Source organism: Carassius carassius, chromosome 7 (genome assembly GCF_963082965.1).
Source record: "Carassius carassius chromosome 7, fCarCar2.1, whole genome shotgun sequence".
Classification (NCBI taxonomy): Eukaryota; Metazoa; Chordata; class Actinopteri; order Cypriniformes; family Cyprinidae; genus Carassius; species Carassius carassius.
The window spans coordinates 9,183,335-9,202,613 of NC_081761.1; the positions used below are offsets into that span (position 1 = coordinate 9,183,335).

General features: G+C 37.1%; 1 protein-coding gene across 11 annotated transcripts in view; it reads right to left on the reverse strand.

Annotated features, from left to right (window-relative positions):
* camk2d2 (calcium/calmodulin-dependent protein kinase (CaM kinase) II delta 2) overlaps positions 1 to 19,279 on the reverse strand; it is a 40,631-nt gene that overhangs the window by 9,874 nt on the left and 11,478 nt on the right. For 4 of the 11 annotated variants that reach the window (XM_059553742.1, XM_059553749.1, XM_059553748.1 and 1 more), the window contains exons 3-14: positions 18,889 to 18,948; positions 18,746 to 18,800; positions 16,162 to 16,227; positions 15,553 to 15,625; positions 15,028 to 15,130; positions 14,437 to 14,520; positions 13,765 to 13,859; positions 13,497 to 13,619; positions 13,301 to 13,384; positions 12,751 to 12,793; positions 11,068 to 11,108; positions 728 to 787 (exon numbers count right to left, since the gene is read on the reverse strand). In XM_059553742.1, coding sequence (XP_059409725.1) covers positions 728 to 787; positions 11,068 to 11,108; positions 12,751 to 12,793; positions 13,301 to 13,384; positions 13,497 to 13,619; positions 13,765 to 13,859; positions 14,437 to 14,520; positions 15,028 to 15,130; positions 15,553 to 15,625; positions 16,162 to 16,227; positions 18,746 to 18,800; positions 18,889 to 18,948 — 887 coding nt within the window. The remainder of the gene's footprint in view (positions 1 to 727; positions 788 to 11,067; positions 11,109 to 12,750; positions 12,794 to 13,300; positions 13,385 to 13,496; positions 13,620 to 13,764; positions 13,860 to 14,436; positions 14,521 to 15,027; positions 15,131 to 15,552; positions 15,626 to 16,161; positions 16,228 to 18,745; positions 18,801 to 18,888; positions 18,949 to 19,279) is intronic. The other 7 variants (XM_059553746.1, XM_059553752.1, XM_059553751.1 and 4 more) reach the window with 3 other exon arrangements.

Genomic DNA, 19,279 nt, shown 5'->3' on the forward strand with positions numbered 1-19,279 from the left:
TAAAATCATGCAAGGACTCTGAACTTTGGTTAGACGACACACCAACAGTGCCAGATTTACAAAACCATTGGTTTTCCTTGCATATTTTGTCTTTTATTTTAGCTTGACATGAAAATAGTTCACATGATCTTAATTTGGTTTATATACCTTAAAAATACTGAACTAAGTTTAAGGCATAAAAGTGATGCATTAGCTTATTAGCATTAGCATGAGCAATCTAGACAAACCATGCCAAAGCTGTTCCAAAATATAGGCAGCAACATAAGGCAAAATCCTAAGGCAGCATCATAAATATACTTTTAAGACAAACTAATCACAGAATGCAGTGCAGCATAAGAAATATTGACTAAAAATATATGAACTGTATGTCCTGAAACATGAAAAATAGTACAACCTAATTAAAATTTCAGTATTTCACCCAACATCTGGGTAAATATTTTCTGCTTGTGTTAGCTTAGCAACATGCTAACATCTAAATATGTTGGAAATAAATGTGAATTGTATAATTTGCTTTATGCAGGAACACCATTTGTGTTCACTTGGTCACTTATGAGAATGTTTGATAGTTGCCTTCGAAAGTAGTTGCCTTTGTAGGTAGTAGACAACAAGGCAGCTCACAGAGCTATTGTGTTATTGTAAAAAGGTAAGCAAATCTGGCTTGTTGGTTACAGGGGGAGGGTCTAAAGGGGTGATGATGTGCAAGGTGCAGGGTTGTTGTCGTGGGTACCAGTGCTGGGGCGGGGCCTGTGTCTTTGGGGCTGCTGGCTAGGTTGGTTTTGTTGTTAACCTGCAAGTGGGACGAGGAGCAGATCACATATTACCAAATATCACACTGATGGGGTCTACTGCAACACATAAGGGTTACAAAATTACACAAGACTGGGAGACAACAGGAGTGTTGTATGGAGCTAAAGGAGTCTCAAAAAAGGTAAATGCACACTCTACATTTACATATGCACACACAGGATTCATACATGCACACACATGATTCATAAATACACACACAGGATACACAAATGTGCACAAAATTCACAAATGCACACCAAAATGTAAAAAGCACAGAAGATTCACAAATGTATACAAAATTCACAAATGCACACAAAATTCATAAATACACACACAATTCAGAAATGCAAACAACATTTACAAATGCACTCAAGATTTAGAAATGCACAGGACAAGATTCAGAAATGTATTTCTGATGCACACACAAATATACCTTGATTTACAAACTGCTTGCGGTCTGTGAACTTCACTGCATTTGTGTGTGAATTTTGAGACTCCTCTGACTTGGCTCGACACACAAATGCATTTTTTTTAAACGGGAAATGATCAGCAACCAATCAGATATCTCCCTTGTTTTAGCCAATCACAAGAACGCACCCCACGTGGGGGATTGTTTACTTCTAAGCCAATCACATGAACGCGTTCACACAGCGCGATATGCCTGTGTCGCGAGCGCGAGCTAGCGCAGTGGAGTTCTGTCTTTCAGTTGGTTGAGACCTCAACATGGCTTCTGGCAACGACAGAGGAGCGGTATAACTTAAAGTGTTTAGCTAGTTATCTCCTTGTTGTGAGATGTTGTTTAATTGTTAATGTTAACCGGTTTAATTGTGCAACTATCAGAATCAGAATCAGAATCAGAAAGAGCTTTATTGCCAAGTATGCTTGCGCATACAAGGAATTTGTTTTAGTGACATAAGCTTCCAGTAAACAGAGACAACAACACACAGACAAAAAAAAAAAAAAAAAAAAAAAAAAAAAAAAAATTTACAGGAGAATTACAAATTGGCAAATAAATAAGTGTATAAACAATTGTGCTATAGATGATAATGGAATAGGATTGAGTGAGATGCAGGAATGTTCTAGGATGGAGGGGTAACAAATAAATATAAGGATATTGCACATTTTTGCATAAGCATAAGTTTAAGTGGGAAACATTTAACTGTTCATGAGGTAGATTGCCTGGGGGAAGAAACTATTCTTGTGCCTTGCTGTTCTTGTATTTGCGGCTCTGAGGCGCCGGCCAGATGGCAAAAGTTCAAAGATGGGGTGACTTGGATGTGAGGGATCCAGAGTGATTTTCTGAGTCCTTTTCCTCACTCTGGATGTGTACAGTTCTTGGAGGGTGGGCAGGGGAGCACCAATAATCCTTTCAGCAGTCCGAACAGTTCTCTGTAGTCTTCTGATATCTGATTTTTTAGCTGAACCAAACCAGACAGTAATTGAAGTACACAGAACTGACTCAATGACGGCTGAGTAGAACTGTTTCAGCAGCTCCTGTGGCAGGTTAAACTTCCTCAGCTGGCGAAGGAAGTACAACCTTTGTTGGGCTTTTTTCACAATGGAGCCAATGTGATTGTCCCACTTCAGGTCCTGAGAGATGGTGGTTCCCAGGAATCTGAATGACTCCACTGCAGCCACAGTGCTGTTCATGATGGTGAGTGGGGAAAGTGCAGGGGGGTTTCTCCTAAAGTCCACAATCATCTCCACTGTTTTGAGCGTGTTCAGCTCCAGGTTGTTAAGACTGCACCAGACAGCCAGCTGCTCAACCTCCTGTCTGTAAGCAGACTCGTCACCGTCCTGGATGAGGCCGATGACTGTAGTGTCGTCTGCAAACTTCAGGAGCTTGACAGAGGGGTCTTTAGAGGTGCAGTCGTTGGTGTACAGGGAGAAGAGCAGAGGGGAGAGAACACATCCCTGAGGGGCACCAATGTTGGTGGAGCAGCTGTTTGACATGAATTTCCCCAGTCTCACTAACTGTTGCCTATCTGTCAGAAAGCTGGTGATCCACTGACAAATAGAGCTAGGAACAGAGAGCTGGGTCAGTTTGGTCTGGAGGGTTGTTGGGATGATGGTGTTGAAAGCCGAACTAAAGTCCACAAACAGGATCCTCACATAAGTCCCTGTTTTGTCCAGATGTTGCAGGATGAAGTGCAATGCCATGTTGATTGCATCATCCACGGACCTGTTTGCTCGGTACGCAAACTGCAGGGGGTCCAGTAAGGGTCCAGTGATGTCCTTCAGATAAGCCAGAACCAGTTTTTCAAACGACTTCATGACGACAGACGTTAGAGCCACAGGTCTGTAGTCGTTAAGTCCTGTTATCTTGGGTTTCTTTGGAATGGGGATTATGGTGGAGCGTTTGAAGCAGGAAGGCACTTCACACAACTCCAGAGATCTGTTGAAGATCTGTGAAAAGATGGGGGCCAGCTGGTCAGCACAGATTTTCAGACAGGCTGGTGTAACACCATCTGGGCCTGGTGCTTTTCTTCTTTTGTTTTTCTTGAAGACCTGGCGCACATCATCTTCACAGATTTGAAGAGCAGGAGGTATGGAGAGGGGGATTGCAGGAGGTGTTAATGGTTGTGTAGGGAGATGGTCAGAGTGGGTGTTGGGGGTTTCAAATCTACAATAAAAGTCATTCAGGTCGTTAGCAAGTCGTTGATTAGCCTCAGTGCAAGGGGATGGTGTCTTGTAGTTTGTGATGGCTCTCAGTCCTCTCCAAACTGAAGTAGAGTCGTTGGAAGTAAACTGGTCTTCCAACTTTTTAGCGTAGGTCTTTTTAGCCGCTCTAATCTCTTTGTTCAGTGTGTTCCTGGCCTGATTGTACAAGACCCTGTCCCCATTTCTGTAGGCATCCTCTTTGCCCTGACGAAGGTGTCTGAGATTTACTGTAAACCATGGCTTATCATTGTTGAATGTTAAATAAGTCCTGGTAGGAATGCATATATCCTCACAGAAACTAATATAGGATGTTACAGTCTCTGTGAGTTCGTCCAGATCGGTGGTAGCAGCTTCAAAAACGCTCCAGTCTGTGATGTCAAAACAAGATTGTAAATCCTGCTCTGTTTCGCTGGTCCATCTCTTCACAGTCTTTACTACAGGTTTAGCAGATTTAAGTTTCTGCTTGTAGGTCGGTATAAGATGAACCAGGCAGTGATCAGAACGTTCCAAAGCTGCTCGTGGAACAGAGTAATATGCATCCTTTATTGTGGTGTAACAGTGATCCAGTATATTACTGTCTCTGGTGGGACAGGTAACATGCTGTCTGTATTTTGGCAGTTCACGGGAGAGATTGGCTTTATTAAAGTCCCCAAGAATGATTAAAACAGAGTCCGGGTGTTGTTGTTCTGTGTCTGTGATCTGATCAGCGAGTTTCTGTAAAGCTGAGCTCACATGCGCTTGAGGAGGGATGTAAACACTAACCAGAATGAACGAGTGAAACTCCCGCGGCGAATAGAACGGCTTGCAGTTGACAAACTGCATTTCTAGATCAGGACAGCACATCTTCTTTAACACAGTTACATCTGTACACCACCGTTCATTGATGTAAAAGCATCTCCCGCCGCCGCGCGATTTCCCCGTTGATTCTGCGTCGCGATCCGCTCTGAACAGCTGAAAGCCCGGCAGATGGAGCGCGCTGTCCGGTATGGCGTCATTCAGCCAGGTTTCCGTGAAACACAGAGCAGCAGAGTGAGAGAAATCCTTATTTGTCCGAGAAAGCAGAAGGAGTTCGTCCGTTTTGTTGGGTAGAGAGCGGAGATTTGCGAGATGGATGCTAGGCAACGGCGTTCGAAACCCGCGCTTATCAACATAAGCTAGTGAGCTGGCTAGGGTCAGGCTAGTATCTTTCCATAAAGTTGTAAGTAATACATTGCAATTTGTGTATCGGTGTTTGATCGTGTATTTAACTAAACGTATCTGATTTACAGCTTGGACTGTCTAGCTGTGCTTTTGTCGTTTGTGTGATTTATTGCAGTAAAACAAAAAAAAACTGCTCGTTTTCTCTATTGCAATATTCCTTTTTATGAAACAAAATGTGTTAGAGAGCAGAACAATTTCAGGAGTTTTGTTAAATCTGCCTTAATTACTCTGCCCTTATGTTGATAACATTGAAAAGCTGTGAAGACCTTGTGCTTATACATCGAGCGTATCAATAGAATGTCATATGAATTCAGCGAATTCATACTTCCCTTTATTAAATGCTTATTATTGAATCTAAACACTTTTTTTGCAGATATTCTACAGGATGAGATGTGTCTCCAGAATGAGTTTATTTGGCCCCTGACTAGGGCTGGGACAACGCGTCGAGTTTATTGATGACGTCGACGCAAAATATGCGCATCGATTCGTCGACCTGTTTTTATTTCTCTAAAAAACGTTTGCAAAACGTTTACCTTATGTGCGCTGAATATACGTGATGGCAGGATCAACATTCTGTCCAACGTTATATAACCAATCCAGGGGTTTTTCTGCATTGATCTTTTTTTTTGGCGGCTGTCAAAGCGTTATTTGATCGGTGAGTGATGTAGAATAGAATGACTGCGGCGCCTGACAGGGCGCGTACGAGAGAGAGCCCCGGCTGTGCGCGCGCACTCACAGTCTTCAAACAACACGAGCGCTTCTTGCTCTCCCTGTCCCTTGTGCATATTAATCAAAATCATTAAACACGATAGAAAAAGGGCAAAACACCAAAGTTTCACGCGCGCTCGCGCACTCACAATCTTCAAACTACACGAGCGCTGTCTTGCTCTCTCTCTCTCTCTCTCTCTCTCCCTTGTGCATATTAACCAAAATCATTAGACATGATAGAAAAAGGGCGAAACGCCAAAGTTTCACGAGGAGCATTCTGAGATTTTTTTTTCTCCATGACAGGCTGCTGGCTCCCACTGTTAATTTTATTTATTTTTTTTTTTTTGGAAAAGCACTCTCTGTATTAGCTTAAAGCCCTCAAGTTTACATTGGTTACTGTATTCTTTCAATTGCTCTAAACAAGTATTTTGGGTGACCTTTTTTATTGAATGCTAGACATCAAGTTGTTGTTATTTTCATCTGAAAGAAGAACTTTTTTCAGTAAGCTAGGCCCTATGTGTTCAGTAAGCTTTTTTCAGTAAGCTATGTGTTTTCAAGGCTTCAAGGTTTTATTGAATGCTATCTATATACAAGTGCAAAGTAATGCATTCTTAGTCAGTCTTTTATTTTGTAATTTTAAGAGCAATAAACATATATTGCAATGTTAAGGAATTCATGTTTTTTTTCCATTCAGATATGTAAATCAACATGTATAAATTGTTAGTAGTCAATTAATGGGGAGATAATCGAAATCGAATCGGTCTGAAAAAAATAAATCGTTAGATTAATCGATGCATCGAAAAAATTATCGCTAGATTAATCATTTAAAAAATAATCGTTTATCCCAGCCCTACCCCTGACCCAGTAAACTTGATGCTTTTTTATTTCTTTTATAGTTTTATTTGAAAATATGTTTGCTTATTGTAATTTCTATTTGATTGTAAAACTGTGTAAACTGTAAATAAAAACACTTAATGATTTTCCCATCTCATGTTATTCACAACAGAACTGTGAAATCATAATAAAAATATGATGAAAAGGTGGTACTAAAAGTACATTTATTAGGATAACTGCCAACAGAAGAGTAACATGAATTGGGGTTGTGTAAATGGTTCTGTGATGGACAGTATCAGTGTTAGTAGCAAATAAAACAGCTTTTCCCTGAAAACAATTCTAAATAGTTAAATATTTTATAGGGGTCATCAGGACACTACAGTCTATAGTCAGAGGTAGCAGAAAGACCTTTATTGCCAAATATGTTTGTAAAGATAATTAAATAATTTCTTGTAACAGAAAGCGCTTTCAAGTACACAGATACAACGACAGCAGTATACTGAACCAATTACAGTACAGTAAAATAAAATACACAGATATTATGTACATGGTTGTATGCACGTGTGCTTCATACAGCATAAGAATATAATTTACATGAAATACATTATTTGACATTTGTCAACTGCCAAATTGCAATGTATTACTTACGACTGTCTGTTTTCGCAACTGGCGCCATGCGCGTGCACGCGAGGGGAGTCAGAATTCTAAACACCTGTTTCACATAAATTAACGTTACAACACAAAATTGGGGCCAATAACTGCACAAAAGCCCGAGCTGCTACCTCGGATTGGGGCGACAGACCCTGTCAAACAGTCACTTAATTCACAAGAATGTCAACTTTATGGAAAGATACTAGCCTGACCCTAGCCAGCTCACTAGCTTATGTTGATAGTTGCACAATTAAACCGGTTAACATTAACAATTAAACAACATCTCACAACAAGGAGATAACTAGCTAAACGCTTTAAGTTATACCGCTCCCCTGTCGTTGCCAGAAGCCATGTTGAAGTCTCAACCAACTGAAAGACAGAACTCCACTGCGCTAGCTCCAGTGTTGCCAACTTCTTTCAATGGAAAGTAGCTAAACCCTGCCTGAAAAGTCGCTAAATGCCGCTAGATGGCGTCATATGCTAATTAGCATATTAATGACGTAAGTGCGTTATATTATCTTGCCCTTTCTGTGCTCATGTACTGCATTTTAATGCAGCCAAAATTCTCAATAAAATGTTTTTTTTATTATTATATTTTAATGTTTCTGTTTTCCGACAACGGAATTAATATTATAATGACTGAAACGCGGTCCATTAAGACTGCATAACCAGCTCCAGATGTTAATCTCTGCACTAAAATCCTATTCACGGCATTGTCTAATGAAATCACATACACATAAGAGTAAGACAATGGTTGTACTGTGATTTCGGCTATACTTGATTGTAAAAAAGAGTTAGAAGCAACAGAATATCTTTTTTTAACTGAAAGTGCTGCTCCTCTCTGCTCGCTGAACAGAACAGATGCAGATGCAGAGAGAGAGATGCGTGTGCGCGCCCTGGGAGAGAGAGAGAGAGATCACGCTCGTGCGGCACTACCGGAGGGTCTCAGAGACTAAATAAGGTCTGTCAAAAAAAGTCGCTAGATTTGTCGCTAGTCGCTTTTTTGGGAAAAAGTCGCTATGAGGGTTTGAAAAGTCGCTAAATCTAGCGACAAAGTCGCTAAGTTGGCAACACTGGCTAGCTCGCGCTCGCGACACAGGCATATCGCGCTGTGTGAACGCATTCATGTGATTGGCTTAGAAGTAAACAATCCCCCGCGTGGGGTGCGTTCTTGTGATTGGCTAAAACAAGGGAGATATCTGATAGGTTGCTGATCATTTCCCGTTTAAAAAAAATGCATTTGTGTGTCGAGCCAAGTCAGAGGAGTCTCAAAATTTACACACAAATGCAGTGAAGTTCACAGACCGCGAGCAGTTTGTAAATCAAGGTATATTTGTGTGTGCATCAGAAATACATTTCTGAATCTTGTCCTGTGCATTTGGAAATGTTGAGTGCATTTGTAAATGTTGTTCGCATTTCTGAATTGTGTGTGTATTTATGAATTTTGTGTGCATTTGTGAATTTTGTATGCATTTGTGAATCTTCTGTGCTTTTTACATTTTGTGTGTGCATTTGTGAATTTTGTGCGCATTTGTGTATCCTGTGTGTGTATTTATGAATCATGTGTGTGCATGTATGAATCTTGTGTGTGCATATGTGAATGTAGTGTGTGCATTTATCTTTTTTGAGACTCGTCTAGCTCCATAGTGTTGTGACAGGGCATCCAAACTTGAAAAACACAGATATACTGAGGAATACAGATACGCATGTGGGAGCTGATAATGGTTGATCTGATGATACAACAACTCAAACAAAAATGCACATACAGGTGCATCTCAATAAATTAGAATGTCATGGAAAAGTTCATTTTTTTCAGTAATTCAACTAAAATTGTGAAACTAGTGTATTAAATAAATTCAGTGCACACAGACTTAAGTAGTTTAAGTCTTTGGTTCATTTAATTGTGATGATTTTACTCACATTCACATTTAACAAAAACCCACCAGTACACTCTCAAACATTTTTAGTGAAATGTTGGCCTACTGGAAAGTATGTTCATTTACTGTACATGTACTCAATACTTGGTAGGGGGCTCATTTTGCTTTAATTACTGCCTCAATTCAGCGTGGCATGGAGGTGATCAGTTTGTGGCACTGCTGAGGTGGTGTGGAAATCCAGGTTTCTTTGACAGTGGGCTTCTGCTCATCTGCATTTTTTGGTCTCTTCTTTCTCATCTTCGTCTTGACAATAGCCCATAGATTGTCAATGGAGTTCAGGTCTGGTGAGTTTGCTGGCCAGTCAAGCACACCAACACCATGGTCATTTAACCAACTTTTGGTGCTTTTAGCAGTGTGGGCAGGTGCCAAATCCTGCTGGAAAATGAAATCAGCATCTTCAAAAAGCTGGTAAGCAGAAGGTTAGCAAGAAGTGGTCCTAAATTCCTCTGTAAACGGGTGCAATGACTTTGGTTTTCAAAAAACACAATGGACCAACAACAGCAGATGACATTGCACCCCAAATCATTACAGACTGTAGAAACTTAACACTGGACTTCAAGAAACTTTGGCTATGAGCTTCTCCACCTTTCCTCCAGACTCCAGACCTTGGTTTCCAAATGAAATACAAAACTTGCTCTCATCTGAAAAGAGGACTTTGGACCACTGGGCAACAGTCCAGTTCTTCTTCTCCTTAGCCCAGGTAAGACGCCTCTGATGTTGTCTGTGGTTCAGCAAATTCCTCGTCATGTCTGTGTCTGGTGGTTCTTGATTCTTTGACCCCAGCCTCAGTCCATTCCTTGTGAAGTTCACTTTGAATCGATTTTGCTTGACATTCCTTATAAGGCTGCAGTTCTCTCGGTTGGTTGTGCATCTTTTTCTTCCACTCAACTTTCTGTTAACATGCTTGGATACAGCACTCTGTGAACAGCCAGCATCTTTGGCAATGAATGTTTGTGGCTTACCCTCCTTGTGAAGGGTGTCAATGATTGTCTTCTGGCCAACTGTCAGATCAGCAGTGTTCCCCATGATTGTGTAGCCTAGTGAACCAAACTGTCAGGAACCTTTGCAGGTGTTTTGAGTTGATTAGCTGATTGGCATGTCACCATATTCTAATTTGGTGAGATAGTGAACTGGTGGGTTTTTGTTAAATGTGAGCCAAAATCATCACAACCTTGACTTTGAACCAAAGACTTAGACTACTTCAGTCTGTGTGCATTGAATTTATTTAATACAAGTGTTTCACATTTTGGGTTGAATTACTGAAATAAATGAACTTTTCCACAACATTCTCATTTATTGAGAGGCACCTGTATATTGTGCCAAAAAATCTAAATAATTTATTTATAAAATTAAAGGTCCTGAGATTTTTTTCAAATCTTTTAAATAATTTATATCCTTTCTTAGCTTATTTTTAAAATATGTTGCCCAATTATTTTTCTTATGTAAAATCTGATAAAGACATAAAAGACACAAGAGTGAAACATGACAAACCAACATCACATTTTTTTTATTTATTTGTGTCATGAATTGTTTTAGAAGAAATTATCAGAAAATACAATTCTACAACAGAGAACAAATTGAAACAAGAAACTGGGTACACACACACACTGGGGGAAAAGTATGGGGCAAATTCACTAAACAGTACTTCAAAAAAAAAAGAAAACGCATCTTTTGTGCTGTCTGGCATAGTGCTGTTCATGTATTCAAATTAAGAAAATTGTTCATTTTAGGAAACAAGTCTTCCTTTCTACATTATAGGCTTATTTAGATTGCTATTTATTTCTAATGATCTGCATTCAGAAGCAAAAAAGATCTTTGTCTGCATGGTGTACATACTTTTTACCCTTTACTTGCATAATTTCTTTAATGAATCCCTAAAAATAATTTTTAGTGAATTCCAACCATAGTGCTTAACATTAAAAACAATTTATATACACATTTAATGACAATAATTTCATTTAATTTCCAGCTAATTCAGGGAATAAACTAAACATTTTATTAATGACTGAAAGGTCCAAATACAATTTTTTTTGCCAAAATGTAAACAATGTACTTAATAAAACAAAATGCCACACAGCACTCTAAAATATTAACTATGCTGTTGTTGAGTTGGAAACTGATCCAATTAAAGACCTCAGAATTTCTGGTAAAATGTCCAAAAAACAAATGCACACCTAAAGAATGCACAATGTTCTGCTGTAAGATTATTCTCAGGCTTTGCCAAGTACCGATGTTCTATATACATCTTAGTTTTGCCAAAAGAAATGAATAGGAAACAGATTTAACTCACCTTCACACCGTCTGCCTTCTTGTTCAACAAGCTCTTGGCTGCTGTTGGATGAAAAATAAAAAGAAACCATGATTATTTATGCATAATACCATTATAAATCCATGAAGGCGCATGCAGCAGGCATTCTGGGATTATTGTTTTCCTTATTGTGTCACAAGACCTCAGGCAGGAGAAACAATTCAAATATTTCCTTTTTAGCATAGAAACTCTTGGTACACAAATGCAAGGCTAAGGGATCAAAAAGATTAAACCCAGGGCACAATTTAAACCAAAATAAGCAACTCTATTTTTAGAGGATGTGTTGTAGGACGTGTGATATACTGTGTACTTTTCTTACCCTAAAATAATAGAAATCATCCTATTAAATATATTTAATTATAATATAGTATACTTTTTATGGAGCCCCGTACATGACATGCAGGAAAAAATATAGGCTAAATCGTGTGCACTATTTACTAATTTGTTCCCTCATTGTACTAAAACGTGCACACAATTACTATTGCGTTCCCTCAATTTACTATTTCATTCACTCGATTTAAAAATTGTGCGCACGATTTCCTAACACAACGGGGGAACACAATAGCAAATTGAGGGAACACAATAGTAAATCGAGGGAATGCATACTCTGTATACTTTTACAAATGTCAAGAAAAGTAAACTGTCGTGCAACGTATGTGCATAGATATTGTAAATATACAATATAATATAAAAAATACGATTTTTTTCTTTTTACAAAATAGCATGCAGATGTATTTTACAGCCTTCAAACATAACTAATACAAAAAAAATGAAGTGCACACACTTGCCCTCGAAAAAAGAGTTGCTTTAGAATACAGCTTATTACAGATTAAGTGCAGATGAACATACACAATCATTACACTGAATCTAAGCTTTCTATGATTCTATTACAACATGTTTCCAAAAACCATCATATGCAAAAAATGCAAAACCTATGAATTTTATCTTATATATAAATGTAACATTCCAGGATGTATACGAACATATCCAGACAGAAATGTAACAAGAAATTGATTAAGCATTCAATATACTTCTATGAGCAAGACAGAAAACATTTATTCTCCAAATAACTCAGAATTATTATATTGTGATTACATTCATAAAGTACTTATCTTTTATTTTATTATTGAAAATGCATATTTGCTTTTGAAATGTGCAGTTTTCTTTGTTTAAATCACTTTATCTAAGTTCAAGACTAAATGCTAGTTGACGTTATGAATGTAATCCGTTTGATTCCATGCAAACAAGGGTGATTAGTATCTCAGAGTAACAGGGAAGTGTGTCAAACAAGCAAACCAGCTCACTGGTTAGAGTAAAAACACATCCCCTTCTTATGTCCAAACAGACTCTTACCTCACAGGACACACAGGCCCCCCCAAAAAGAGATAAAGCAATGATAAACAGGAAAGAAAGGTTAAATAAAATGTCTGAAAAGGCGTACTTTACCACCTTGCTTTGTCTAAAAAAAAGAAAAATGTAGTTTTAAATAAAGAATAATAATAAACAACAAATTAACTGTAAAATAACCAATAACAAGATTAATGAAAAATAGCATTATGAGAATTATGTTCACATATAAGAAGACGAAAAGAAGGGAATTTAAACACACACACACACACACACACACACGCATTCACACATACAGGTCAGCAGAGCCAGACATACCTGAGAAGTTTCTTGTGACCAGGAGAGTGGTCAAAATTGCACCCTAGTTGCAAGAAGTTTTGGAAATTAAACAAAAGGGGAAAAAAAAAACAAGCAAGAGAGAAATTAAAGAAAGAATAGTAAAGAAGCAGAAGCAATGTATACCCTTATTTTCATAATGTATGTGGATGATTGCTAGAATAACTGGTCAGCTTTCCAAGTAAACTTTACATTACATAATTCTTGTATATTATATAAATAAGTAATGTGTGTTACATTTTTGGCAAATACAATTGAAAACTTTCCCTTCCTCAACATCACTTGGCCCAGGCTTACCCTGCGGGTAGAGTTATCAAATCGAACTAAATTACACATAACTAAATAGTTTTCATGAACAACTGTCAATTATAATGTAATTAGTATAACAAGATAGAGAGTAATGCAATACGAATCTTTCTAAGAAGGTAAATGCATAGCTTTTGAAACTCTGAACTAAACTGAAGGTGTGAAGAAAGCTGAAGATTGATCAAAGGACATGTATATGTTTAAAGAAAGTCAGACCAAAACTAACCTTGAGTTTCCTTCTGGCATTGAATTTCTTCAAGCACTCCACGGTTTCCTGTCTGTGCATCATAGAGGCTACAGTGGAGCGTTGCTACAGTAAGAGACAGAATGATTACAAGTCATTAGTGAGGATTAGGAAATGATTTTGTTGTATATAAAGAAGCATGCATGTTAGTATGTGTGTGTGCTGTTGAAACACATACGCAGATCCAGGGGTGTTTGAGGGCTTCGGCAGCTGTGATGCGCTTAGAAGGATTTATAGTCAACATCTTATTAATCAGATCTTTAGCTTCAGGGGTCACTGTGTCCCACTCAGGAGAAGGAAACTACATACAGACACAACACAATAATCCATCATTTAATCATTTTTGTATGAATTTGTAAGCCTTGGAATCCAAGGAACTGAAGATGACATCAATTTATCACAGTTTTAGGCAAAATAAAATCGAATTATTGGAAATTCAGACTCACGTCATATGCACCAGCCTTAATCTGCTGATAGAGGCGATGCTGGTCTTCATCCCAAAATGGTGGATATCCAACCAGCAGAATGTAAAGAATCACACCTATGAAACACATATACTATTACGGCCACATTCACAGAGGAATATTCTTCAAACAAATACTTGAATATCAAATAATCTGGTCATAAATTGGGCTAAGATGTCTGTACTTAATCAGTTATATTCAAACACTAAGTACGGTGAATTCAAATGAACATGATACTCTGGTACTACTATATTTTTTGGACATCCACCATAATAAAGATGACAGTCCCGAGGTATGATACATGATTACGGTAATAATCCAGTACCATTCAGAAAGAACCATGTTATTACCATCTAACATCTTTTTAAAATGGGAAGAACTTTCTGATGGTGAATTTGAATAATTGTGAAATCATTTTAACATCAAGGCTAAATTGAAACATTCATTCAACTGCTTGAATTGGACTAACTAGTTTTAAGCCTAAAAACAGAAAGACAATTTACCAGGGACACTCCATTTAGTTGATTAGATTCAATGCTGCTTAAAAACTCAGGCTGCAATAATTTAATAATCAGTTGATGAGCTTCAACAGTGAGATCCATCACCCCGACTCACTTGCAAATCTGATATTTTTGTGACTCATTCATCCCTTACCGCAGGCCCACATGTCCACCGGTTTGCCATAAGGATCTTTCCTCAAGACCTCTGGGGACAGGTACCCTGGAGTACCAGCAAAACCTGAACAGAGAGAGCAGTTTAGAGAAAAACGGAGCACTTATATAGTATTAAATTATTTTGTAGAATATTTTAATTGTAAGTGTATTTTACCCAGTTGGCATGTATAAGCTTAGTCGTGCAAAAATGTTTATAGCAAAATGACTAATAAAACGGTGTTCCCTATAAAATTCTGTTTTTGGAGCCTCGACTGTTCCTGATATAGCAAACTTGTTTTAATTAAATACACTTCATTATAAAAAGCATTCTTAAATGCTGACATACACCATTCAAAGGTTTGAGGCCTGTAAGATTTTTTAATGATTTTAAAGTCTCTTAAGAAAAATAGGGTTGTGATTATATGATCAAATATACATCAATATTGTTATTCTTGTTCATATTGAAATTTGAAATTAATGATTTCTATTTTAATATCTATCTATCTATCTATCTATCTATCTATCTATCTATCTATCTATCTATCTATCTATCTATCTATCTATCTATCTATCTATCTTTTGTGGTACTTACCAAACCATGCCTGTTGGTCACCCTGGACCTCTATGGCCAAACCAAAGTCAGCAAGCTTAACTGCTGCCCCCTTCATCTTACTGGCCAACAGCAAATTCTCAGGCTTTAAGAACAGAATAGAGACACACAAGCATATCACTAAATGGTCTTAATTTTCCCTTAGGTAATGACTTTTCTAAAATTAGCTATTTACTGAAGAAAAGTTTTTTTTTATCAGCAGTCATGCTATGATGACTCATTCCTCCTCAGCAGGTTGAAAGACATTTTGGTCAAAGAACAAAAAAGCTCAATCTTTCAAATTCTGAATTGTATCTGCACAAATGTAGATTGATTTTTATTAGCTTAAAAGTCTTTGTGAAGACTTCAGGAGATGAAAGGATAAAATATTTGATTCTCAGACACAGCAAGGCTATTTTATGTTAGACAATATGAGATCCGGCTACGTCAGACTGTGCTAAATTTAGCACTGGACTGTGCTACACTGAGCACCACTGTCTGGAGAAGCATAAGTGTGTGTGTCCTGACCTTCAGATCCCTGTGGACGATCCCATTAACATGGCAGTGATGAACGCTCTCCAAAATCTGCTGAATGCAGTGACTAAGAGAGAGAGAGAGAGAGAGAGAGAGAGAGAGAGAGAGAGAGACAGTGAAAGAGAAGGTAAGACAGAGTGAAAGTGTGACAAAGGCAGGCGGAAGGAACACAAGTAAAAAAAAAAAAATCAAGCAACATTATTAGTAAAAAGAGGAACTTAGAGGAAAATAGAGATAATAGGGACTTTATCAACCATTTATAAATTAAAAAGGCAGTTGTGGAGGATTGTACATAGAATTATACATTCATGAATGCATGCAGTCATTAATCAGTTATAAATAACATGCCACACTTTCTTGTGCGGCCCCAAAGACACACATTTTCCTTTACGCATGCAAAATTAAACTCAAGGAGGAGAGGCTGTAAAGCCAAGCAGTGTATAATTTATCATCGGTATAAATAACTCGCACACAGAGAAACAGGCTCACAAAAGTGTGCGACCTAAAAGAACTGTCTGTAAGCATATTTTATGTAGAACAAACTTGACGTTATGAATGTTCTAATGCGCTACTGTTATAATATGTCTGTCTGAATGTTCTTACCTTGCATCAGCCTCACTGTAGTACTCTCTTGCTACAATGTCTTCAAACAGCTCACCTCCAGTAACCCTAGGGTCAAAATTTAAAGTTATTGTTTTTATGTTTTTTTTTTTTGCTACATGCTTTCATAAAAGTAATGCAATTTCAAAACATCTTTAATTCCTCATGGAGTGCTTTTCTATCTGAATCCTAAAAGTCTTGAAGACAGATTCCGCAATCAGAGAAGTCACTGTTACCATAGAAATGGCAATTAGCATAGTCCCCACAGTGGGGAGTTTTTGCAAAATAGTGGTGGATAGTTAGAGTGTAGAGTAGAGTAACAATAGACGTATGATGGGGGTAGACAGACCATTATGGTGACACTCAATATGGTGTCTGTGAAAAAGCACATTGATTGAAGCAAAGACATCCCTTGTGAAAAAAGAAGCATGCTTTAGCACACTTTTATAAAAAAGTACACATCACAGAAATAACGCACCTTTAAATAATATACTTTGTTGTGAACTGCAGACTTGTTATTGGTTTGATATTGTTAATGTCATGCACTGAAGTATATTCGTAACTACACACTTGTAATATGGTGTTAGAATTTAGTACATTTAAAATAATTAAACTTTAAAATTACAGATAAAATTATATTAGGCTACTTTAAATAGATACAGATGTACTGTAGTATGTTAGTCAACACATCAAAATAAGTGTGCTTTTTAAAAGCCTGACAAAAGATTATTAAAACGATGCTTTGAAATTTATTTTTAAGTTAAACTTTTTATTTTGCAAAATTAAGTATACTGAAGTGTGTTAAGAAACAGCTCTTTCCATACTTAAGTGGCCTTTTATTTCATTAATATTATATCTGCAAGTACAACATTTAAAATATATATACTTTTGAGAATTAAAGTACACGTGCAAAAATTAAGAAATTGACTGGTCTTTGTACTCTACATCATGCATTTACATTTCAGCTTGAAACAGAGTTTTTATTAAGATTTGAAATAGAGAAGCAACCATTTTTATTGAACATAATTTTTCTAATTAAAACAACAGATTTGCTAAGGGCAACCCATTAATGTGAATTACATGCTTACCATTCAAAGTGTTTCTGTCCTATCTTCATTATGAGATACATAGCAGACTAACTAATTTCATTATGTCTTCCAACAATGCTTGTTTGAAAAGTTAATATTTTTAATTTTTTGTGAGTGTTTTGCAACATTGTACTTAGACGTGCCGGTATTTGGTAATGCGATATATCACGGTATTCCGAATTTGGGATGCATTTTAAGAGTGTGTGTGCTCTGATGTAAACAAGCACGCATGAGGCATGGGGGAACATGTGTGAGACACGCTGAATGAAAGCACATTCACTCTCTGACAGCAGATGGCGCTAAACTGCAGAAAATGCAGCCGTTACCCTGGAAAACCCATGATACTTTCTAAAATGTATTTAAATAGATTTAAATAGCCATTCAGATTTGTGTATTTGCTATGGTGTTCATCACCACATACTTAAATATATAGACTTAATAGGCTATTCATTTTCAAAAAAAATTATTTTTAATTTGAATCTGGACTACAACATGCTCTAGATATTGTTTGATTGACTTTGATTGTTTGATATTTATTTATTTCTGATGGCAAAGCTGATTTTTTTAGCATCATTCCTTCAGACCTCCAGTCTTCAGTGCCACATGATCATTTAGAAAGCATTTGAAAACACTGAATTAGCACTCAAGAAACCTTTCTAAATGGTATCACCGTTTAAGACATTTTTGCTAATCAATATTTATGATACACTAGCATTCAAAAGTCTGGGGTAAGTAAGTTTTTTTTTTTTATTATTCAGTGAGGACACATTCAATTGTACAAAAGTGACACAGTAACAGTGTTCACTGAACTTTCTATTAATGAAAGAATCATGAAAAAAAAATCATTGTTTCCACAACAATATAAAGCAGCAAAAACATTGATATTAATATGTAAGAAAAATATAAAAGAATCATTATTAATAATTGATCACCAATAATAATAATTAAGTACCAAATCCTTATGTGAAAAAAACAGTTATTTAATTTCAATTTTATAATATATTATTATAATATATATTATTATAATATATAATATAAAGAAAACAGTTCTTTTAATTTGTAAGTTTTTACACTTTTGCTGTTTTTACCATATTTTTCAAATAAATAAGCTTCTATTCTACAGATTAAAGAGCAATGTTATAAGAATGGGGTTGTCATGTTAGTTTAATATTTGTTTGTTAACGCAACTATTTAACACCCTAAAACAGGACAGGCAACTGCAGTATGTGTAGTTACCCCCCCCCACCCCCCAAAAAATAAATAATCAAAATTAATTATATATTTCACTTCTCTTAAGGAGTGCTGAAACTGGGCTCAGTGACTCAGAGATTTGCCGGAGGCTGCCCTCTGGGCACTGTCCTGCTATCACAAAAATATCAGTAGCACTTTGTAAATGGGGCAGTCTAATGTTAACAACACAGACTCTGAGAAAGCAGAGATAGAAAAGAAAAGAACGCCTAATAAGAAGTAAGGAAGAGACTGAATTAATAAATACTTACAGATCAAAAACTAGGTAATGGAAGCCCTCCTCCGATATGCTGTCATGGAGTCGAACTACAAAGAGAATTTTCTCTGTCATTTTCTCATCTTTAGCTATCATTAGGTAATACAAATCTCTCTTTGGAAAAATTTAATCCATTACCAATATTCGGGTGTTTCAAGAGACGGCAAATCCGGGCCTCTCTCTCCAGCTTCTGGTGATCTGAAACAGATTACAAAAAACAATTTGTTGAGACTATAAATGATGTACTTGACATGTTTGAACCAATAAGGTACAGCAGGGAGATCTGTTTATAAAACTGCATTTTCATGTCTCGTACTTGTCTAGTGAGAGACTGCAGAGCTTTTAATCACCACCAGAGGGCAGTGTTTCGATGCCTGTGAGGGTGTATGCAGGGCAGATGGCGCCCTGACCTGCAGAAAACTATAAATAACCACATGTTTCTTCTCTCTTCTGTACTAATCTGATATAAAAAACATACTAAACTTAACTCGCAATAGTAAAATGTACATATATATATATATATATATAT